We start from the raw sequence: 24946 nt of genomic DNA, 5'->3' as shown, positions 1-24946 counted from the left end.
GATTGTTGCATTTAGCCTGATGAGGCAGCACCTGCAGTTGTCTCCGGAGCCTGTAGAGAAACTATGATGGGAGGACGGTTCTCTGCAGCCAAACTCCTAATTAATGATCACTCTGCGAGCAGGACAGCTCTGATTCACTCAAACAGGACAGAATAAATTGCACTGTCGCCAGTGATCCTTTGATAACCAAAAAACCTGGGAAGCAAGGTAGTAAATTTCAAGCGAATACCATTCACCATTAAATTACAGTAAAGTACTGACAGATTTCCCAGCATGAAACGGTGTACCTTCGATAATCCATAACATTTTGTTACTCTAAAAAAGATTTGACTGTTATCATACCGTTATTCTTCTTCTATTCTTCTATTATTTTTGTCTTTCTTGACAAGATATCCCCTTTGTTGCAGTTTTCCTATCCCTTTTATCATGCGGTTAAATGAATTTGTTACATTCAAATTTTAAAAGCTACCCTGAAGCTGATTAGTCATTACAGAACTCTCAACTATGGCCATTACTAGCTGAACCCCATTGCTTTTTGGCCACAGAAACCCAATAAACTGCTTTATACACCCATCAGCTTATACAGAAACTAACTGAAATTACCACAGCACTTCTAAATTGATCACTTGATTATTTCAATTTCCATGATTCTTTTTTTTAATGCTTGCTAGCGGAACAAAATAGATTTCTGCTAGTATGTTCTTCACTGAAAGCACCAGCTTTTACAGCATTCATGTATATTTCTAAGTATAGATATCTTTATAAAGTCAGATTCCCCCCCCCCCCCCCCCATGCTTTAAACACAAACACAGAAAACAAACCACAAACAGCTGCCACTTTTCACTCTCTTTTTCATTTTTATTTCAATTTTTTATTCATTTTGCACAAGCTTGCATATATACTGCACATACATTCAGTTCATAGAGGGTGAAGGCACGAAAGGCAATTTGACTACTGGTTGTTTTTGGGCTGGGCCAAAGCAATACAAAGGAAAAAATCTCAAGAGAAAATACAAAACTGCTTCAAACTAGTTTCGGCTTTCAAGTCCACCCTCTGCCCTGTCAAATCCAGTTTTTTTTGTTTGTTTTAACTGTCCAGTTTCACGTAGCTGCCAAAATCCCCACTCATCTTTTCTGTCAATTTAACTTTTTTTCTTTTTTGAAATTGTAAATTCGTTAAAGTGTAAAATCTTTTAAGTTGGTTCTACTTATTCAAATGCAGTACAGCCTTCCCTGTTTGAAAAAACAAAATGAAACAACATCAAATAAATTAGGATAAATTAAACCAATAAATTACACAAAATCTGCAAGACAAATAGACACCGATAACAGGAAAAAAAAAAAAAAAGCAGCCATGTCATGAGTTTTATTTTTACAACCTGTGTAACTATTCAGACTGTATCCGAAAAACATGGCTGTTCCAGTTGGAATTACTGCACTAAAATTGAATAATAATGTCATACAAAAAGCATCAACAAAACATTATTTACATAACATATTGCTAAAGTTATACAAAGGCAGTATTTATCACTGTAAGTCCACGTCATTGATATTTACAATAAAAGAGGAGCAATGTGATAATAATAAAAAAGGAATTACTACTGAAAGCATCGAGAAACAAAAACCTCTTTCAAACAGGTCAGAAAACAGATCAGAGGAAATTATCGCAACACACACACACACATGCGCACACACCAAACACATGTTGCCAAACGCTTAATGAGAGTCATTTACATGTCAGGATGGTACTCCCAGGGGTGGGGGAGGGGCCACAGTGTTGAGAATTGTGTCACACACTGGTTCACAGGTTCTCATAATCGGTCTTTTCTCTCACGCAGACACACGCAGTCATATACAGTGCACACACACACATGCGCACGTACTGCAAAGCATACAGAAATTCCACAAAATTCCAAACTTTCATCAACTTTTAAACCCAGTGAAAAGGGGGTACAAATCGCTGTTTTTTTTTTTCCCCTTCAATCCGCAATCTGGGTTTTTTTTTTTTTTCCCCTTTAATCTGTCACTGTACAGTGTTCCCCATCCATGGATGGCACTAGTCTTCTGATGACAATGAGTTCCTGTCTGTCTCTTGGGTCAAATCTAGAGCTACGTTGGCGGAAATCTGCCCTTGTTCTTTTGGATGACACAAAGAGCACAGGCTGCCAACGGGCCGCGCTGTGACATCACCGTTACCCCACCGTTACCCCACCGCTCGTCTGATGCATCGTTCTGTTCGGAAAATTAAAGAAATGAATGCTGGTGCAACTTCAAGGGCACTGCCGATGGGAAACCGTTTCCCGTTAAAGGCATGGCAGAGGGAGGGGGGGAACAAATAAACCAAAAAAAATACCCCACTCCTCTGTGGATATTTCAGAAGAGTGCTTATGAGTCCAGTTGGAGAGTGGGTGAAGTCTCCTTTTTTTTCCTTTTTTAACCACTCACCCCTCTCTAGCACTCTGAGTGATAATAGAAAAAAAAAATCTGTACAGCTATTCTTTGTTTCATCCTGACAGTATTTACAGCAGCGACAACAATATTTCATACTCTGAAAAGGTATTCCAAGTTTATTTTTCTTTTCTTTTTTTGATCTCCAGAAGACAGCCATTCAGCACAATACAAAAAAGGTAAAGAAACCAAAAGGAAAAACTGGTCACAAAACCTGCAAAAAACCTACTACTATTGCTCCTAATCTACCAACAACTCATTCAGAATACAGATTGCAACAAAACTGTCACTAAAAATACCCTCAGGATTTCTTTTATGAAACAGTTTCTAACAGTGCCTTTCAAAGAACTTGCACTATATATTTTTTCCCATAGATTTATACTTTACATTATAAAAAAAAGGCTATATATGCATTTCAATAATGTTATCCTAAAAATTAAACGACCCCAGAAAACAAAACCTGACAAAAATATTCTCAACACGGCGTTAAGGTCTTGCTAATCCTTATTTTATTTATTTATTCTTTTTTTTTTTCCTTTTTTTTTTTTTGCACACAAGTTCTTCATTATCCTGAATTAATCTTTTTAGACGCAGGAACTCTTTAAGTTTAGGGTGGAGTTGCAGGAAGGGAGAGGGCATGGAACGATAATAATCTGCGCATCAGATAAAAGTGTCCTTTCCTTTCTTTATCCTTTGTCTGTGGCGCTTTAGAGCCCTTGGCTGGTGCTTTGAGACTGAGACATGCAGGGCCTAGCCCATCCTTCAGTGAGAAATGTGCGCCGCTCGCTCTCTCAGGGCTCCGGATCTTAAGAAGAACACTGTCCGGGGAAGAGAAGGGGGACATAATGAAGGGAGTAGCTCTCTGTCTTTCTCTGCCTTCTTTTGTCAGGCCTTTTGTCTCGCTTAGACAAGTCAGCAGGTTAAGCAACCTGCCCCTTTTGATCTTTTGTGCCGCACACACAGACACACTATAAGCCAATGTCGCAAGGTGAGATCACCAGCTAGCTCGCACGCACCAAGCAAAATATCAAAGTCCACTCATTGCTTCAAACTTACCTCTTCAAAAAGGTCATCTAATATCTAATACTTACTGCTTCGTAAAATCTTAACAGCCTGAGAGGATGGGTGAAGGTAAAAAACAAATCAAAAACAGTACATATAGAAGTTCAGCTCAAGTGAAAAAATTTGGGATTAGAACTTCAGGTAAAAGTGAAAGGAATGCCGTTTAACAAACTGGGCACAGTGGCTTGAACAGAGACACACTTTGGGTCTTAAAAGCTGCCGGTGTGGGACGGCAGGACAGAGCAGAGGGCTTCAGGTGCATGTTGCTCCTTGCTCTGCGCCTTTGTCCCTGGTCTTTGTAGTGCTGAGAGCTTCTCCGTCTACCCCCTGGGGGAAGAGTGCTCACCTCTAACCTCATGTTGTTGCACTGAGAGAGAAGCTAAATCACTCAGCAGCAGGTGAACATAGAGGGAAGGAGCATTGTGTGTGTGTGTGTGTGTGTGTTGTCATCAGGGTAAGTTCTACTTGAGGCAGAATTAATAAACGGCTGTTTATCAGCCTCAATAGATTCCTTTTATCTTCACGTCTGTTCAGTTAACAAACCGGTACTTCAGGTTTTGATATATTCAAGTATCGACTGCTATTAAAGTAACTTCATAATGCCATTTACACCATATATAAGCTAACCACATTAAGAGCCAGCAGTGTAAATATGTTAACTTCTTTCACGTGAGCTGTTTAGTGCTATAAAAATTAAAAACAAAACAAAACAAAAAATCAGACTTGCACTTATTATGTATGTTCACTAATTCAGAACACAGACGTAGAAAAATATTTTGTTATTAGATGAAGAAGTGCTCTTTAAGGGGGAGCAGATTAGTTTTCAAAGGTGGAACAGCTATAGTAAATCAAGAAAACACACTTTTACCAAATACTTCTTATTTACTTCATGTTTCTTTAGACTATGTTGGTTATTTTTAGCATCATTACTGGACTGATCCTGTGCAGGATGAGCTTGTCACTACAGGTGAATAGAGAAGCCCACTCTAATAAATTCCCTGGAATAAAATCCAAATCCAGCAAAGTTGCCCCAGCAACCAAACAGCGAAACAAACAAAACAAAACCAAAGTCCACGCCAGTGATGAACAAACTGAGGAAAGTGAGTAAGGAGAAGGAAATGGGGAATGAGGAAGGTGGAGGAGGAGGAGGGGGGAAATACTTCAGAATCTAAAAATCTTTTGGAATAATATTCATAGCAATAATTTATTTCTTTCAGCAACGGCATCAAGGGACAAACAAATCTTGAAGTGCCAATCTTCAGCAAGCAGTAGTGACAAATAATAATCATAAACAACAACAATAAGAATAGTAATCAAAAATAATAATGTACACCCAATAAACACAATGCCCCTATTTGCAGGGAAAACACACTTCAAAAAAAAAAAGAAAAAGAAAAATGGTAGAGCTCAGTAGCTATTTGAAACTGGTCCAAGTCTCACAGACCAGTACCAAAAGTCCAGTTTTAGTCCAGTCAACAACCTCACTAGGCCTTGCTTTTTGTGTGCATGTGTGCATGTGCCTGTCCTGTTAGGGACATCTTCAATAGCACAGTCTATTAGGCACCCACTTTGTATTAGGGAAAGAGGGGGTAGGGTGGGGCAGTTCACATGGATACCCCCCGAATTGGAGGGGCCTCTGTGGGTGCCACGAGTCAAGTCTTCAGGGAACCCAGCCTATGTTCTTAGCAGTATAAATGGGAACTCGGGAACTCTTTCCACACATGGAGGGCGCCGTTAGTGTTGATCACAGAACAGGCCAAACAGAGTGTTCACACGGTCCAAGAAAATAAAAATAAAAACACCCAATAAGATCAGAGCCTCTTCAATTCAGAGTCATAGAAAAACAAAACATATAATAACCAGCATAATATAAGAACAAGAACACAATAGCTAGGTCATTTAGGAACTGCCACAAGGGGCTTTAGATTGGGAATGCTACTCCATAACTTTCATACATTCAAAAAAAATAAAATAAAAATAAAAACAAACAAACAAGAAAAAAAAACAGGAAATCAAAAGTAAAGTTGAAGAAAAGGGAAAAAAACAAATCATAATATAATTTTGAAATTCTATGAAATCAGAAAAACAAAGAAAGCGCAAAGCGGTAAGCAAGGAGGAAGAGGAGGAGGAGGTGAAATTTACTCATGTAGAAGCTCTTGGAGACAGTTTGGGGACTTAAAGATCTCTGGGACCTCGCTGTCCAGTTTGCAGATGACCTTGTAGATGGCCTTCTTCCAGGACGGGTCCACGTCTTTGCCGGCCACGATGGCATTGAAGAACTCTCGCAGTGTGATTTCTGCCACCTCCAGGAAACGATCAGGGACCTTCGCGAACACAGAAAGGAAGGAATGAGCAATTGTGTAAACAGATGTGAGGAGTACACGGAGGAAATCCTATTTTAAGGTATTTTAAGACTCACTGCAAAGTTTGCGTCCTTTATGTCACTCGACACAAAAGCACCGTTGTAGTGGTTTGATTTTAAGGCACTTCGTTATAATGCCAACCCTAAAAGTGTTTCGACCACTGAATACTGAGGAAAATGGGAACGAAACTTGACCGACTGCCAAAACCCAAACCAACTTTCCCAAACAGCGACAGTCTTCGCCCCCCCCAGTTGTAGAATATGTTCATATTTTCAAAGTGGATGTAAAACCATAAATCTCCTGTCTCTTGAGTCGCTACTTCCTTAAACGCCGGTTGAGGTGTTGGCCTGAGAAAAGTCACTTCTTGCGAATTCTCAGGTTTCTCACACCTCCCACTTCCCCCACCTTCCACCAGCAGCGTGGCGGGCGTGACATGTTTATGAGTCCCACTGTAAATCTGCGACCAAACAAGAGAGCGGAGCTGAAGAGCGACAGAGAGGTGCTGGCGAAAGAGGAAGTACTAAATGCTTTGGGAACGGGGAGACACGCTGCCTCTTTAGTGTCCCTGACAGCAGCGCTCACCGACACCATGGAGATGATTAGTCTGGCAAAGATCTGTGACACCTTCCCCCAAGCCAACACTCTGTCACACACAGACACACACGCTTATGCTGGTGTGAGCACACACACCAGCGGACACACCTCCTTGTGCCAAGGAGATGACACATCCTGTACTGTGACAGAGCTCTACATAATGCTCGCTGCACGCACGCACACACACATACACACTCACGCACCGGGTACCCTGGTGTATTTGGCTGAGTCTCTTTCCTCGACTCAGAGCTCCAGGGCGACGCAGCCTTCAGGGGTCACCTGCTTGGATAATGCTGACTGTCTGCCTGCCCGCCTCCCTCGATGCTCACACACACAAACACATATTGTCTCACACACATACAGCAGCAGCCTGCCCAAATGCCTGACAGTGCGTACTCCACTCCTCTCCTCCAGTGTCCTGCAGATACTCATCAGGAGTGTCAGGACACAGCAAGGTTAGTGGCCACTGGAACACACACACCGATGGACAAGGACCCACACACACCGACAGGCCTCTTCAACCACACACATATGCACTTAAACACACATGGGACAGCTACCAACCCCCCTCGGGGTGATGAATGGAGGCTAAGATGCCTGTGTGTCTGGTTGGTGTGTGTGTGTCTGTCCACTACTCAAGTGAAAAGGTGAGTTGTGAATAAGGAGCTTGTGCACTGTGTGTCTGTGTGTGTTTGACGGAGTGAGAGAGAGAGAGAGGGAAAGGAAAAAAACGAAAGATAACCCAATTCCCCAAATATTGAATTCCCGTCTGGTGGGATAAAAGTGGATATAATTCATTGTTTGGGCTGCTTGTCGTTCACGGAATACTGGCACAATGACCCCGCTTTGAGGCCAGCTACAGTAAGTGTGTGTGTGTGTATGCCCGCGTGCACTTTTCCCGAAAGACCTCGCTAACGGGACGGTGCCGCGTAGCGCCCTGGTGTTAGATGCAGGGAGTGCCGCATTACTAAGAATATTCCTGCATGGAATTTCTCCTGACGTTTTGACTATAAAAGGACAGCAAAATGCTGACTGCAAGGAGAAAGCAATGTCAAGGAGAAAAGGGTATTGGTATTTCAGATCCTCTTGACTGAGAGAGTGAGAATGGGAGGGAGGGAGAGATGGCGAGAGAAGGAGGGGCCGAGAAGAGTCTAAGGAGAGAGAGCGGCGCAACAGAACAAGGGAGTTATTCCTGTCCCACAAGCCTTTGTTTTGCGAGTACATGTGAGTTGTGTGTGTGTGTGACTGAGCTTCCTCCTGACCAGCAGTGAGCCTAAACTGTTTGCACCCCCTTCCACCTTGTCCAATTCTAACCCCCCCCCCCAAACCGCCTCACTGCCTCCCTCCCTCCCTCTTCATCTTTCTATGTCTCTCTAGGGTCAGCTGTTGGGCCTTTGTTCCAGAGGCATTGTGGGGGATTATCCAGTGTGGCCGTTCATTCGCTCGGCTGTCCGGTAAATGGGGCCAATCGCGTGGCTCACAATCCTTCATACATATTTCATAGGGGTTTTTAACAACTTCTCAGCAGAGCCCAAAATTAAAGGACAGATGTACAAACAGAGAGGGAGGAGAGAGGGATGGATGGAAAGAGGCAGCGAAGTGGTGGAAAGGGAAGGATGTGGAGTTGCGTACGTGTGTGTGTGTGTGTGTGTGTGTGTGTGTGTGTGTGTGTGTGTGTGTGTGTGTGTGTGAGTGAGAGGAGTGACGCCTGGAAAAGGCAAACAAAGTGACTGAGAGTGAATCTATTGCTAAGCAGGCTAAATCTGAAAACGAACCTTTTCTCTTTGACTTTTGGTCCATTTTTCAAAAGTGGAGTAAAAAAGTAAGCTTAAATGTAATGCCTTTAATTTGGACTAGCAAAACACGGAAGGGGTAAACTTTCTTGTCTTGCTCATGTTGAATTTTGGCTGGCAAACGCGTGCGGCAGGCAGCGGCAAAGCATTCAAAAATCAACCAATAAAGAGCTCTCATGAAAATGAATGCTCTCGCCCTGTGTAACACAATATGAAAAGCGGAAGACGGAGTGGGAAAAGGGGTGGAAAGAATCGGCAAAGATGATAAGGCTGCAATACCCTGACATTTACATTGTGCTTGGTGTTAGGGGGCCTTCTAATCAAGGAGAAAGGCAGGGTGGAAGAAAAAGGAAAGTAGGGTTGATAGCACTAAGGCGGTAAATCAGTCTTTTTCAATGGCTGCCCCCTCTCCCCCACGACACTCTCTCCCCATTCTGTCCATCTCTCTCTCACTCGTGACAGGTTGCTTTGAGACAGAAGGATAAGCTCTTTTTCAGAGAGAGGGAATCGGATTTCCTGCTTTTTGATGAGATAATAAAATATGACGGAGGACAATAGGAGCCTGTGGACGGCTTGCTGGGAGCTATTCACTCGAGCAGCAGCCCTCATCTTAAGACTGCTTAGACAAACGTTTAAAAAGGTAGCCAGAGGCCCAAGCCCTCAAAATAAAGGCTACTGTTACACACTCTGTGTGCAAGTGTGTGTGTGTGTGTGTGTGTGTGTGTGTGCGCGCGCCTGCACGGGCCTGTGTCTTTCGCATGTGTTTCGGTAAAGCCTGAGAAATCTCTTCTCTCTCGGTGACTCAGGGTTGGCTGTTTGTTTGACCAACGTGTTTCTCCCCTTTGCTTTTGGGAACTGTCAGGAGATGTATTGCACCTTCTATTTGCACAGTGTTAGCCAAACAAGACAAGACCCTGGAAGATAAGGCTGTATGCGTGTGTTTGTGTGTGTGTAAGTGTGAGTGAGTGTTCTAGCAAGCTTTTGCCTTGAAGGATGAAATGCAGGGACACAACATAAGCCCTCGCTGCAAGCCAGGTTAATTCCTAACCCCAACTCAGCCTGGGAATACCAACACTTCCCATGCTTTTTTGGTCACTGTGTTTGTGTTTGTGAGACGTGGAATTTATAGATTTTGTAGCGCACTCAATGCCACAGATGGGGGGTTATCTGACTCTGATATCCAATAAGTATTTTTGTGATACCCGTGTCTTAAGTAATCTAAAGTTTGCACACAGTAAAGGGTCTGAAAACAAGAGCTGAAACTGACATTTGAGCGAGTCAAGCCAGAGGTTTGCAAACCTCGAACATGCACTGGCCCATAAGCCTCCCGTGCCTCACATATCTGCTCCAATCAATAATCTACAAAGGTCTTGATAAGCCCTTGGTCCATACTGTCATTTTGGACAAACACAACCCATGTCCCCTCTCTTCCTACCCCTCACCACGCTTGCCCCCCCAGCCCCCCAAGCCTCCCATCCGATAAGATTGTGCCACAGCTGAAGAATCTGACCAATCGGGAAAAGTCACAGAAGATCCGTAGTTAAATTTTTTTCTTCATTTTTGCAACATTGTCCAAAATATAATTTCATTCTTGACATCTCTCATTGGAGAGGTTTGCACCAGCGTTTAGGAGACTGCTGGGACGTTAAATGGGCCTCAAAGCTGAGCAAACATCAGCCACCCTCACTCCACTGATAGCCTTGAGAACAGGGAGCCTTGAGGGTCTGTCGTGCATACATGTGTGTGTATATCTTGCTGTCTGGTGTGCTTATGTGGACACGAGCATAAGCGTCACATGGACTTTTCTCAAGGTGCACCTCTGCTGGCGAGTCAAGGGCATGCCAGGGTCAAAGACACTGATGAAGTCGCTCTCCTATCCCATCCACAATGGTAATTTTTCTTTCCTCTCCTCCTGCTGTCCCTTCAGTTTCAAGAAATTGTCAATTGTTTGAAGGCTACAATCGACAAAACGTGGTGTGTACAAAGAATAGCTGCTAACAGCAGGGGAGCTCTGAAATCACAGTTTGTCCCATGTCTGGAGACTTAAAAATTCATCGACTCAGCTTGCATGGGTGAGAGAAGCCAATCTGGGAGGGGGGGGTCACTGAGCGCTGTAACAGGGCCTCCTGAGGTCAGGAAGTCAGCTCAGCTTTGAGAGACTGAGAGCGCAGGAGGCAGAAGGGAAAGAAAGGAGCAAGGGAGTCTGGAAGATAGGAACAGGACATCTGGAGAGGAGGAGAAGAGGGGGAGGGAGGGAGAGGAAGAATAGAAGGGTAGGAGGAAGGAGGGTGTTGGGTGGGTGGGTGGGCAAACAATAAAGGATGGAGCGCAAGGAGGTGCGGCAAAGGAGGGAGGATAGAAGATGGATGGACGGATAGGAGTAGATGGAATGGAAGGGCAAGTGAAGGAGCAAGATGGCAGGAGACGAAAGAAAAATAATAAACTGCAGATTGGATTGAAGGAGGGAGCGTCTGGCATCAGTGGGGGAAGCATGAGTGTGTGTGTGCGTGCATGTGTGTGTGTGTGTGTAAGATATTGGGGGGTTGCTTTGACACATCTGCAGCTCTGATGCACGCCCTGGTCATTTTGGCATGCGTCCCTTTGCCACGCTTCATTAGCCTCTCTCTCTCTCGCTCTCTCTCTCTCTCACACACACACACACACACACACACACACACACACACACACACACACACACACACACACACCAAGGGAGACCAAAATGGTCCAGAAATAATGACATAATCAGCAGCTGTGCCACAGAGCAGGCTGCCCCTCACAAGGTGACCAGGGACAGAAGGAGGAGCGAAAGAAGGAGGGAGCAGAGGGGAGAAGAAGAGAGGAAGAGGAGGATGAGGTGGGTGTGCGCTGTTGGAAAAAGCAAGCTAGCACAACAAGATGGTGTGTGTGTGTGTGTGTGTCTATGTGCACGAGCAGGTGAAAAAGGAGCAAAGGGATCATGTAGTTCTTTAAGTGATTCCTTGCTACCCCTGTTGCCCCAGGCTCTACACGCAGCTCCGGTCATTTAATCGGAACACAGAATAAATCTGTAAATCACATATATGCACACACACACACATACATGCAAACACACACACACACACAGCCTTCACAGTAAAGAAAAGACCTGTCAGGGTGTGTCAAACGGGGGTCCTTAATAGCCCCAAGCTATTCAGCGAGAAGCAGATGATCACACGCTCTATTCTTTTCTTTCTCTAAGTCTTCTCCGTAAGAAAAAAATTCAAAAGTCATGAGACAAGTTTGAAGTGGCGCTCACGGTTCAGTGAAGGTCTGGGTTGATATCTGAAGGTTTGTTAGAATAAGATCCATTTTGTAGATGCGCTTACTCCTGCCAGCAGATACCACCTGGGAACAGTAATCTTGATGCAAGTCTCACTTTGAACAATTAGCACCACAACAACAAATGTCTTCACTTCTTTTTCGGTGGTATCTTGCCAGCTTGTAAGAAAGCAGAATTGAAGTGAAGAATTGACGAACAGATTATCCAAAAGGTAAGTAAAGTTGTTGCTTTTTGGGGAGATGCTGATTTTTGAGCTTCAAACAAACAAACAAACAAAATTCCTTCCACCTCAATTCCAGTGACACGGCAGAGTGTAATATCCCTAATTCTATGACGGCAAACTTTGGAAAACGGACCATTCGAGCCTGTTATCGTCACCAAGTTATTACATCTCACAGTCTTATTTATCTCAGCCCGAATCTACGAAGGTCTACCTGTGACTCAGTTCAGGTTTATTAAAACAACAAATATGATTGCACAACGCAAGACATTTCCCGCCCTCAGGTCAGCATCGTTGCCTTAACTCGAAGGCTTTTCATCATCTCTCTGAAAAGCAAAAGGCAAACATATTCATGAATATGTTTACACAAGACGAGTGGATTATTTTACGTATTGCCGCTGCGCGTGACGCATTGCTCTGCAGATTTAAATGTTCAGGAGGAGAGGTGAGATTTTAATAGGCAGGAAAGTAAACCAAAGTAGATGCTGTGTAGACGAGATGAGGGAGAGAAGAGGGCGATGGGAGGTGTGTGTGCATGTGTGCTGTTGACATAAACCCACTGGCAAATTGTACTGGTTGTATTTTTGGCAGGTCTGAACCTAAATCTATACCGCCAGCTTCTCATCTCTCGTGCTCCATCTTCTACCTCCTTTTGTCTTCAATCGCTTTTCAAAGAGAACCCTAGAGCCGTTTGAGTACAAGCGCTACACCTGTGTGAAAGCCTGTGTTTTTAGGTACTTATGTATGTTTATACTTGTTTGCGTCACTGTGCATCCAATGCAGTGACTCTGACCTTTTCACCTCAAATTCCCTGAGGTCAAATGCGGTCAATGCCACCCCATCCCACCTCCGAGCCCCACAGACACACACAAACACACCGTAGCGTATGTGGTGAAGGAATAGGGGGAAAAAAGGGGGTCAGAAATGAAGGAGTGCAAGACGGGGAGGGGATAAGCAACAGTGGCGGCAGGAGGAGGAGAAAACAGACATTAGCCTCTCTGGGTGGAGAACAAATGGAGCCCCGAGAGGGACGTGAAGAGGAGGAACGAGGGAGAGCGGGGGGAAGGAGAGGTGAAGCACACAATGCTATGGGGCACGGCGGTTGGACAGACAGCATCTGCTCTCAGCTCTCTGTGGCTCTGGTAATGGATGGAGAGACACTCAGAGCACGGGAAGGAGGGAGACGCTGGGAGGAGAAGTTGGGGAAAGGAAGAAGAGGATGGACTAAAGAAAGTTTTGTCCCTTAGCTTTAAGAAACAAATAAAAACACAGCAGAGAATCTCCATGGCAGGATGTTATCAATTCAAATAGAGAGATGACAGACGGACAAAAGGGGAAGAGAGAGAAAAGGAGTGAAACATCTTTGCAATAGAAAAAAGAGCAGCTGATAAGGGAGGACACATGATACCCGGGTGTGTGTATGCAGACGGGGGCTTCTCACCGCCTTTGCTGGTACCTCCCTCTCACATAGAGATCACAGGGACTTCCTCTTTAAGCGCCCAGGTGTGTGTATGTGTGTGTGCCCTCTGTGGGAGGAGTGGTCACTGACAGAGAAAACTTGGCCTAGGCTGCCTTATGGAAATCTGAGAGTTTCCCAGAGCCATCATAAAACTGCCTCTTTATGAGACCCTCAAACTCTTTCTCTCCCCCCGCTGTCTCTAACCCATTACCAGGTCACACACATTCCTGTCTTATGAAAGATGATGTGTGTTGTCATTGGAGGTTCAAAGACAGGCAGAGGGGCTGCAGAGTAAAAAGAAAAAGGACACTAAGTGAGAATTTTCACTTGAGTCCTCACATGAAAGCGCTGCTCGCTCAAAGTCAAGGCTTTGGGAGGCCGGGTGTGTTTCGGAAGACTTTGATGGCGATGGACAGAGCGAATGAGAAGCGGAGAAGAAAGAGAAGAAGAGAGGGGATCAGGAGGGGGGTTTGAGAAAAGAGGAAAGTAGAGCCGGGGTCTAGATAATTAACGGCAAGCTCTTTAATTACTGCTGGTGTTCATTGTGCCAGAAGGAATGTGACAATTATGCCATTAAAACTTCCTAATGGGGGGGGGGGGGAATGGGGAGGGATAACGGAAGACATGCAAAAAAGAAGGATGAAAGAATGAAAGGAGGGAGGGAACAGAAGGAAGAGAGAACGACGAGAGGGAATGAGGGAGGAGGGATATGAAAGGAAAAGGGGAAACAATCGCGACAAAAGAGAAGCTGGGAGGGAGATGGGGAGCGTTTTAGGCCAGCACAGTGACAGAGCAGATTAGCATCAAACAAGAAAGGCCACAGACGTGTGTGTGTGTGTGTTAATGTGTGTTTCAGTGTGCGATCACTGAAACAGAGGACATATTCATTCCAAAGACGCCACCAAGGTGGATGGAACTTTGATGATGCAGAATCTGGCAAAGGGAAAACTCAGTGTGTGTGTGTGTGTGTGTGTGTGTGTGTGTGTGTGTGTGTGCTTGCTGAATCTGCGTAGGCTCCTGTTTCAAGTGGTGGTGCAGGCAGGTAGGGGAGGAAGAGGAGGAGGAGGTGGAGGAGAAAGGGGAGAGATCCACAGAAAAGGGCCTTGGGGGCATCCTGATACACATCCAGTACATTTCCATCTCCACATTACCTCTATGACTCACACACACACACACACACACACACACACACACACACACACACACACACACACACACACACACACACACACACACACACACACATAAGACGGGAAAAAAAACATAACAAATGTGTCCGCGCACATATGTAATACACACAAACACATCATTCCCACACAAACATCAAAAAGCAAAAAACACACAACCCACGCACCCGCACTCACACACACACACACACACACTCACACACACATTAATAACACCCACACATGTGCACCGAAAGCCACACACTAACACTCTTGCACGCAGAGTCTTCGTGCTCACCAAGGCGGTTGGTTTGTCAGGGGGGTTAGAATTTGCATGGCTGGGCAAATTTTCCTTGTGCTAAACTCTAATCAGCTCCTGTATCTCTCAGACACCTGCCCAGCAAAAAAAAAAAAAAAAAACCTTAATATGCAAAACACCTTCCCACCCTCCTCCACCGCTGCAACTCCTCGGCCAACAGAAGACTTATTCACCTGGCCTCTCTCACTCTTTTCCTCTCTGTCTGTCTTCTTGCAAATTTTTACATTTATGTATGCAAATAGGCTGTTCCCCTTAAGCCTGTTTCAACAGTAACTTCCTGGTTCCAGGAGAAGAATGATAGTCTTGTCTAAAAGGTGCCTCATCTAATTTATGCTTCAGAAACAAGGGGTTTTGTCGGGGGAGGGGGTGGCATGTGAACGCTGTGTGGGCAAGTACGGGATATTCACTGGATGTTGCGTGCATAGTTTTTTAGGATTTGCAAACTCCAGTCATGGAGATTACGTGAGTCACGCAAACCTATCCAAGAATGTCATTTCGTGTGTTTTGTATGTATGGTGCCATTTGTAGTGTGAGCTTGTACGCTGTGTGTGTTTACAGGTTCACTTAGTTACATTTTTCAAATTTACTTACATTAAAAGCCAAAAAGCCAAACCTACTTGAAATTTAAACTCCATCTTCAGCCAACCTTTACTAGTTTAAGCCATTAGTAGTATTAATGTGCAGTCCACATATGAGCAACTATATAATTAATATATATCATTCTGCATAGAGCATCTTTTAAAAGATCTCTGTCGGCCTGACTGTACACCCAGCAAATTTCTGGAGTGGGGTGTTTTTTGGTAGCTCGTTTCCCAAAAGGGACTTCCATTTCCTGTTAGGGGTGTCAGGTGATTCCTCACAGGGAGAGCATAATTTGATATGAAAGCTGAAGCAGTCTTCTGGAAAATATCAAATTTAAGGGAAAAAAAGAACCCTTAATGATTAGAACACAATAAAGACATAAAATAAAATAAAATCCTTACCATTGTCCTGTCAGAGTAGGTAAAGCGCTGCTGTTGTTTTAGTTTAGACCCGAGTCTTACTGACTCACGCAATAATTTCTGCGCTCCTCACGAGCAGTTGAATAGAAGGACTTTCCTTCTGTTTTGCTCTGATGGCCTTTTGCCATATTAAGACCTCATATATACAAGTGCCTGCTACACTCTTTCAAAGCCTCCCTTAAGAGGGTTGAAGATGGATGTGGGGAACTGCGTGTGTGTGTGTGTTTGGGTGCACATAGAAGAGCCCCAGTGGACAAATAATGACAGAGAGAGATAGACGGAAACACAGAGAAAGAGAGTGAGGCACTTTAAATGTGAGTGCTTGCAAAACTCCCACTGCTCGCAAGGGCACTTCGCTCCTGCACGTCATCTCTCTTTCTCCCCCCCATCTCTCCTTCCACCCTTCTTTCTCCCCTTTCCATTCGCCCCTCAATTCCCTTTTTCCATCCCTCCCTTCATCGCTTTCTCCTTTGTCTCTAAGCTCTCACCCTCTATCCCCTATCTATCCATCTCCCTCTTCCCCCTTACCCCCCTCTCACTCTCTTTCTCTCCCCTTCCCCTCACTAAAACAGTAGGACGCTTAACCTTGATAACAGTGAGATTTTTCCCCCCTCAAAGTGACACACACACACACACACACACACACACACACACACACACACACACACACACACACACACACACACACACACATATGCTGGAGAAGTGCTTTGCCAGCATGCCAGGCCGGTCCAAGGGACGGCCGTACCCTTCGAGGTGAACAGGACACTGGGAAATGCAGCAACAACAAAACCCTCGCATACACAGGCTCAATCTCTCTATAACAAATACACAAACACGAGTGCTCACCTGCACACACACACACATGCGCGCACACACCCCAAATCCAACTCTCTTCAGGGCCATCTTAAAACAAGCTTTTAAAAGGTCTTTTGTCAGCTGACATTGAGAGAGTTCGGGTGATCCTGAAACATCATACACACACCGCCACACACGCACGAAGGTAGGCAAAAGGAGAAGTGAGAGAAATGAAACACATTAAAGGTGAAGTTGCCTGCTGAGAATTTATGATTGCAATACGCTAGAAGATACACACATAAACGTCACGCCACAGTGACAGGTAAATGAATACGGGGAAGTAAAATGTCGTTTTTCAGAAACAAACCTGCAGACACACACACAGGCGCCCTCCCGAGAGGAAATTAACAACGATAAATGCAAAACTGTTAAGTTGTCAGCGAGGCTTCTTCCTCATTAGATGAGTTTCTCACGAAGACTGGAGTGAAAAACACGGATCTTCCGATCTGGTGATTCGGAACTTTCCCTTCACACAAACCCTGAGAAAATGCACCGTCACAAACAAAAATACTCTGGGCTTTATGTGATGGCGCAAAAGCTACCTTATACTGTGCATTACAGCACGGTGTCACAGGATGTATAAGACACTTGAACTCAGCATTGAGGACAGTTGCAGTGAGACAGTGTCAGAGAGGACACGGTGTCACAGTACCCGCCTACATCACCAGGTATCAGGTGAAATTCAGCAGTTTTTTTTTTTCTGCTCATAAGGGCGGCATGTGTACTCAGTTCCTCCTTAGGAGCATGTGCAGTTTTTACGGTGTGGCGTGCACAGAATCGCTGAAACCTGGCTGGTGTTTACCTCAAAGTCGTTGGCCTTGTTGTAGTGCATGTTGAGGGCTCGGAAGAGCTCGCAGTCTCGGCTGACGCTCAACTCCTCTGTTCCGGTGACTCCGTCATTGATGGACTGCCGGGCAAACTTCTCCATCTGAATGTAGTAGAACTCCCGGAAGTTGCTGAACCACTTTATCAGCTGGGAGGTTATGCAGCGGTTAAACTGGAATAAGAGATGAGGGAGGGTTTAGCACGTTTTAGGAAGACTGCTTCACACGAAATTCAATTCAAAGACATTTTGAAATATGCAAATACGCTTCGTGCAAACTTTACAAAGACAAGGCTGTCTTCTGTAGACCTAATTAAGCTGTTGGATTTGAGCGTGAGGGGAGAAGAAGTGTAAGGATGACACAGTGTCTTTTCATATACGAGAGCTGAAGCGTGATCTGAGGTGGCGAGAAACCCGGGTTATGGAGTGAGGGAAGATAATAGAGATATTAACTAAGACAGCAAGCCGTGAGGGGGGCAAGGCGAGAAAAGAGGGAGTGGAAGAGAGTGTATGTGTGTGGCTGTGGTTCATCTTCCCCGCTGGGAGCAGACCTCCCCCCTATCATAACCCTGAGAGTGGAGGGAGAGGTGGAACAGAGGGGGTGAGACCGCAAACACATAATTGACCAGAAAAACGATTAAGTCATCATCTGAAGCGCCCTGGCCCGCGGGGGGCTCAAACATGTACTTAACCCCATTCACCAATTACACTCTGATCCTCCTCCCCTTTCCGCACCTCCCGCACAGGAAGAAAGGAGAAGAAAAAGAGCAAAGAAAGAAGGAAAGGAGGAAGAGAGACAGAGATAAGCACTGTGGCTATCTGATCTGTGCCGCTCGGCTGGATTCAATAGGGCGAGGTAAACCTATTAAGAAGCTCTACGGGTCTCCCAGCTCTTTTTTCCGGCTGGCCTCATCAGTGAAAACACACTGTCTAAACATCCATACAACTAGATAAGGACACCAGGGGCTCAGGATTTTGCCTAACCATAAAATGTTGCACTCAAAGTTGTAATTTAATTCCTAAAAACACATACACACAGAACATTTTTGCTTTGCTGCTCAGACTCCTTGAAACTGCTTGAGCTCAAAATTTTGAAAAGCTTGTACCCCTAAACCATCGCCCACATCCACACACACAAAAATACACACACACACACACACTCACAGGCCTTCACTCCTCCCTCCTTTCTGCTCTTTCTGTGGTGCTTGAAGAATAGGAGGACAAAACGCTACTAAACGCTGAGCGGACTGCTCGCTGGGGAGGCAGAGCGGTTTTGACATGGAGATTAGACTCTGGCCATTGTTCGACAACACAGACACACAAACACACAGACACACACACTTTGTAATCTGGGATGGCAGTCAAACACACGCAAGCGCACCAAAATGGGAGGAACCGAACGGGCAGAAAAGTTGGGGAACCAGAGGTGGTGAAACAGCCGCACCAAGGTGGAACAGGGCTAAAGGAGTGGGCCGTGCCTTTCTGGAATGATCAGCGGATGACATAATGGCGGAGTGGAAAAGAATAAGTCCGCTCGACATTGTTTGGCAGGGGTTTAGGAGGGTGTGTGCAGAGAGGAGGGGTAGCATGGCGGCTGTCCTAAAGTGCAGGGTGAGCATAAATGGGGTGGAGGGGAGGGTTGCAAGAGAGGAGGATGGGTGCAGGTCAGTGCTGTCGGACAATGGCGTTTCACTGGGGGTGGCGGTGCGGGGGGTAGAGGGTAGGAACGTGAGCAGTCAGCAAGCTGGGGTCGTGACATCAGAGTGTCAAACAAACAAACTACTGACACTTACAAATACCTGGGCTGCACGGGGCTATTCTTAAACACACATAATGCAGCAGGCTGGCGAAGTGTGACGGTGCACAAACGCGTTGTTTCACTTAAGTTGTCAGTGTAGCGTAAAGCATTTCTCGCATTCTATTGGGGGCAAATTAGTGAATTGGTGTTTGTTTGGCGAATCCACGAGACCGTGCGTGTGCGTGCGCGCATCTGAGCACATGCACAATTGAGGACTACATACTGAGATTGAAATCAGTGAAAGAGTTGCCATCGCTCATGCAGGAGACCTTAGGTGTCACTACAGCTGAGTGACGGACACATTTGTCACTTCGGACAAAGATTACTTTATTATACCGACAGCTTGGGAGAAGATGTATTAGGGCTCGACTGCAGTAGCACAGGGCATACAAAAAAAAAGATACAATATTTACTAGAGTGCAGGTAAATACACTAAATTATATTATAGCCGCATTAACTGCACTCAATACACTCAGGGATTTAATTTTGGCAAGTCCCCCTACAGCTTCCAGCAGTCTTGGTTCATTAAGTTGCTGGTGGGGGGACCGACACCCCCTGATAGCAGCTAAGGACGAGTGTGTTCAGTGTAAAAGGAGGGAATCGGTTCAAAGGAGCACATCACTGCAGCTCCTTAATCAGAGCTGGCAGGGGTCAGCCAGCACAGACATGAGATGCAGTGAGGAAAACGTCTGTGTGTGCATGTGCGAGTCACACACACACACACACAGCATATAAGCATATATAAAGGTGTGTGTGTGTACGTGCACTCACTTGGCTGAGAGGCAGATGAGAGAGAGACAGTGAAAGCGTGTTTCTCACACTCACACTCGAGAGCCTGTGAAAGGTCAGCGCTTAGTGTTAAGAGCACAAGATAGAAAGCGCCGCACACACGCTCACACGCATGTTGTGCTCATGCACAAACGCATACTTAAGACCACAAAAGGAAAACACTGCAGTATCTTTAATCTGAACCATATTAGTAGCCTGCCAAAAGTATTCCAGTGCTTTGACTGTCACTCACAAACTTCACACGCACATCATTCATATTTATGTAGACTGTTTTAAAGTAGATTTTGTTTTTTGTGGTGTGGGGTTTATTCAGATGTTATTCAGATGCTGAAAGGCATGCAGATGAAAGGCCAAACTGTCTCTCTCGCCAACATTTTCTCTGATATGGTGGTCAACAATGGAGCAGAAAGCACACAGATGACCTCAGAGCGCTAAGCTACCATCCAGAACAACCGGAGAGGAGAGCAGAAAGACAGAGAAGCCTGTGCGGGCCTCCCTCGCTCTCTTTCTCGTTCTCCCGCTCTCTCTCTCGTAAGCCCCTTCACAGTCATCAGGGCTTTCCAACGTTTCCTGTTTTCGCAGGAGTGAATTGTGGGAGATAATCTCTGGCTGCCTATTGGCTGACTGCACACAAAAAGCGGCCCTGGAAAGCGGGCTTTTGTTACTGCGGTGACTCAAAATCCAGCCGCTGGCTTTTCTTTCTCCCCGGCCCCGCCGAGGCGCACATACCATGCCACACCATCAGCGAAAAAAAGAAAGGAGAAGGAATGACATATAGAAAAGAGAAAAACCGTCCTGGCCTCTGCTGCCGCCACAGCACATGACTGGCCCAAATGCTGAGGCTTGTTGCTAAAAGCCACAGAGAGATGGACCAGAAAAATAAAAAGTGCAGGTGAGGGAGGTTGTGGCTGCTTGAAAATGAAAGCGAAATGTAGAAAAAGCAGCAAAATCAAAGCTACCTATAATTCATATACTGTAAAGCCAAAGTACAATAACTTTAGCTGACTTTATTAATTGACTGAATACGTTTATCTAATATTTCATTATTCGCCAATCATTATAACAATATCCGTAACAATAACAGAGATGTCTTTGAGCTAGTGAGAGGATATTCTGTCATATCAACAATGGAATCATGACAAAACATTTAAAAAAACACCTCAAAGTAAAGAAAGAAAGTCATAAAAGAAGCTTAATGAAGGGGAACAACAGTCATGGCGTCCTCCACTTGTTAGGGCAACCCACTTCCCACGTTCACAGGGTTCTTGACAGTCCCGACTTGATTAGTCAGGACCCGATTAGCCTTCACGACTTTTTGTCTGAAGACAACCACTCGCTAAGAGGCTGCGCGGGGTGAATCTAATTAGATGGTCTCATTCCCATACATGTCTTCTAACTTACAGCTCGAGTCTATTGTCCTCCTCTGGAAACAAAAACAGACCAGTGTGTGACTCATAATCCCCTTAATTATCTTGACCTTGTTTAAGTATCTGATGAGGCCATTCATGAGGAGAGGCCACCTCCATGGGAATGATTAGTCACTGGAGCAAAATGGTTAAAAGCCTTCAATATTAAGTGTTTGCGCTGTTTAAAAAAAAAAAAAAATAGAACAGGAAAATTGAAATCAGTCTGAAGCTGTAATGTTGTTTTTTTTTTTTTTTTAAATGATGTGAGAATTTCCAAACATCCAAAGAAATCACGAGTGAAAGTCAAGTGAACCGCGAGTCACGGTTGGTGGTGACAGCACACAAGAGCAGAGGGGAGAAAAAAAGGGAACCGTTATCTTCTGATTTGAATGAGAAAACCTGGGTCTGTCACAGTGTTTACTCCTCTGTGTAGTCCAAAAAGAAGCATACATACATAAAAAAAAAAAAACCGATAACACAAAACGACCATGTTATCTACAACGGCCATTGTGTTACTGGTCCTTTTTTTTCTTGTGCAGTATTGTTCTTCCTTTTCCAAATTTTTCGTTAAACTCCCAAGTGGCGCTTGCACTTATCCCTTCCGTCTTCCCCGACTGAACTTGTTTGCTTCGCCTCTCCCTCCATTAAACCGTCCTCCTTACACCTGCTCAGATAACCACTCCTCTGTCTCTAGGCTCCATCCTCCTCTCTGCCCTCTCCACCCTTCCATTACTCATCCCGGTCTTTATCTTTAGAATACTTATAGGCTCTACAGCTCCCTCACGTAAACCCATTCCACTTCCTCTTCTTTCGTCTTTTGCATAAAGCCAATGCCTTAGTAAAGGAAACAACATCGTTTTAAGGGAAGACAAGTGTACATTGTTCGTGGCAACCGAAGCTGGCATATCACAATTAACAAATCAAACTTCCCCTTTTAAAGCAGGTGTGTTGGAAGTAGAGAAGAAACTGGAGCAAAAGACAAAGTCGGAGAAGGTGTCTGCCTGTCTTTCATTTGTTACACACGAGACAGCAAACAGAGAGATCGTCAAAGCAACATTAAAAGCAAATTATTGAAGGGTGTCTGGCAAAAATGGAAAGGTTTGTAAGGTCAAAGAAAGTCTGTAGATCATGAGCATGTTTTGGACTCACCTTGACATCAGAGAAATACATCTTGAGCATGTTAGAGCTTGGGTAGCGGGTATAGAAAAACATGAGCTTGGCCTTCTTCAGATGATTTGGGGAGAGACCTTCTTGGATCTGAAAACAGCTGGTATTAAGGAAAACGACAGTAGTTTGAGGGGGGAGAACATCAAAAATAAACTTCTACATCAAGCAAACACAGACATTGCCACAAACTAGAACTTGGTAATAAATGGCAGTAATTTTGGCAAGAAATAATCATTTGGATGGTGGGTAACCAAATTTCCTTTTAGGCATGAGTGCGGGGTTACTGCAGAGGGGGGTTGAGGAGGCTGAAGACAGTGCACCAAAGCAGAACCATTTGCTTGCAATTAGCATCGTGCGTATCAGGTGTGAGAGCGTCACGGTAAATAAAAAGCTGGCCAGCACTACAGCTCTTGCTTTTACATAAGGAGGCTCATTTCACAGTCAAAGCGAGCAAACGCCTTTGCCTACACCCTGTGCTAACCTCCGCCCCCCCCTGAAAAAAGGAAGAAGAAAAAAGGAGACATTTGCATATCACAGACAAAGACAGCAGTTAACGCCAGTGACGGGCAAGAAGGCCTAATGGCTTGGCGACAGCACATGCCAAGCCTGAATATGACTGTCTGATGTTGGCTTCATATCAGTGACAAAACAAGGTCTAGGAGATAGTCCTGAACACCGGCACAAAAACCCAGCTCGTGCTCACAGAGACTATATTCAAATACACGTCAGATTCCCTCGTCTTCCTAATGGATCGCCTGGATTGAGCAGCAGCGAGCGGATGGAGATGGGTTGGTGGGGGCACCTTGAGGGATAGCATGGTTCCAGCCTTCAATTACATCCCCCTCCTCCACCCCCTTGCTCCACCCCTGCCCCCCAGCTCCTCTGATGCTGCCAAACCCTTGGAGGAGCAAAAGAAGGAGGAGGAGAAGGAGAAGAGGGGCTCTGAGGCTTTGGACTCAGCCAGTGATGGGGAGAATGAAACACATCTGCGCCACCGAACGGCCCAAGCCATTTCCATGGTGAATTAACGGCCGTATAATGCAACTGATAATATCAATCTGGAGGATAAGACATTGAAAAGGGAACAAGGGATGGGGGGCGGGGGAACGTGTTAAAACCCCGGGCTGTTTCAACAAGGGTTTTCATCAGCGAGGCAGGGATTTATATCACACAGGAGATACAGCTCTAAGTTTTCCCGAAGACTGTTTACACTTGAGCGGACAGGATACATTGCTCGACATAATTTATGATGAACCGGGGTGACTGCGGCCGTTAAAATCAGTCAAGTGTCCAGATGTAGCTGTAACTATAGAGCGGGAAGAAGGCATCAGCTGCTCGATTGGATTGCCCTTGGCCTCGGGGTTACACGGCAAAGCCAGCAAATGCTGAACCACGCTGGGTTGGCTCCTTAAAGACCCTGTCTACTTTGTGTGATTCAGTAAGAGAGAGAGAGAGAGGGGAGAGTCAGTTGTATACGCAGCGAGGGTCTTGTGGGGGAAACCCTGGCAGGCTGGTGTTACTCTGACAGGCCTGGCCAAAAGAGCAGCACTTCACTTTCCACACCACACCATCTGCTCCGAGTGGAGGGGATACAATGGGATCTTCAGACAGAGCGAGCGAGAGGGAGAGGCAGAAGGAAAAGAGATCTCTGTTGCAATAAGGCAAGGTGGGATTTGTTTGAAGCCCCGCTTTTACACTTAGATTAATTTGTTTTTGCTTTTTCAATTAGTATACGGGTCGCTTCATCCCCCCCCCCCCCCTCTACGTCCTTATCGCCGAAATTAAAATTTGTTCTAAGACAAAGATGTTAAGGTCTCACCTCTCCGGTTATATCACCATACCACCTCCACTGAGCCACCAATTAAGAAGCTTCATATTTCCTAATGAGACATTTCTATTTCCAATTCACTCACAGCTTGCAAATGTAATTGTGATTGGACTTAGGGGTGGTGTGCAAGGCTATTATTTTGTCATGATGGTGCACTCACACCAGCTGGCCCACTGTTCGCCTGCCACATCTGACAAGACATCATCATTCTCACAACACTTCCCCAAAGCCCAAAGTCATGAGAGGAAAATAGCTGCTCTACTTCCTAATTCCAGGTGTAAGGACAAGAAAATTTGGAGTCGGACTGTGAACAAATGAGGAAATTGATAGCAGCCATCTGCTCCACAATACTGCCGAGACCTGGTGAACTTGAACACACCTCGCAAAATGTCTGACAAGCTGTCCCTGACTTCTGAGGCTTAGGGAAAAAAAAAACACACTAATGGAAGCTGCTATAAAAACAGATGCAAATTCAAACAAACAAATTCATACATGTCACGCTAATTAAAATAAAGAATGCGCAAAACTATATCTCGTAAATGGCCAACTTTG

The 24946-nt window shown here is 45.1% G+C and overlaps 1 protein-coding gene across 6 annotated transcripts in view; it reads right to left on the bottom strand.

Annotated features, from left to right (window-relative positions):
- LOC113037383 (prospero homeobox protein 1) overlaps positions 1-24946 on the bottom strand; it is a 53806-nt gene that overhangs the window by 18937 nt on the left and 9923 nt on the right. For 5 of the 6 annotated variants that reach the window (XM_026194387.2, XM_080289708.1, XM_026194392.2 and 2 more), the window contains 3 exons: positions 22549-22656; positions 17386-17580; positions 5652-5833 (listed from right to left, as the gene is read on the bottom strand). In XM_026194387.2, coding sequence (XP_026050172.2) covers positions 5652-5833; positions 17386-17580; positions 22549-22656 — 485 coding nt within the window. Of the gene's footprint in view, positions 1-834; positions 5834-17385; positions 17581-22548; positions 22657-24946 lie in introns of those variants that run through there. The other variant, XM_080289709.1, reaches the window with a different exon arrangement.

The sequence above is a fragment of the Astatotilapia calliptera genome, chromosome 15 (genome assembly GCF_964374335.1).
Source record: "Astatotilapia calliptera chromosome 15, fAstCal68.1, whole genome shotgun sequence".
NCBI lineage: Eukaryota > Metazoa > Chordata > Actinopteri > Cichliformes > Cichlidae > Astatotilapia > Astatotilapia calliptera.
This window is presented reverse-complemented; position numbering and strand designations above follow the sequence as displayed.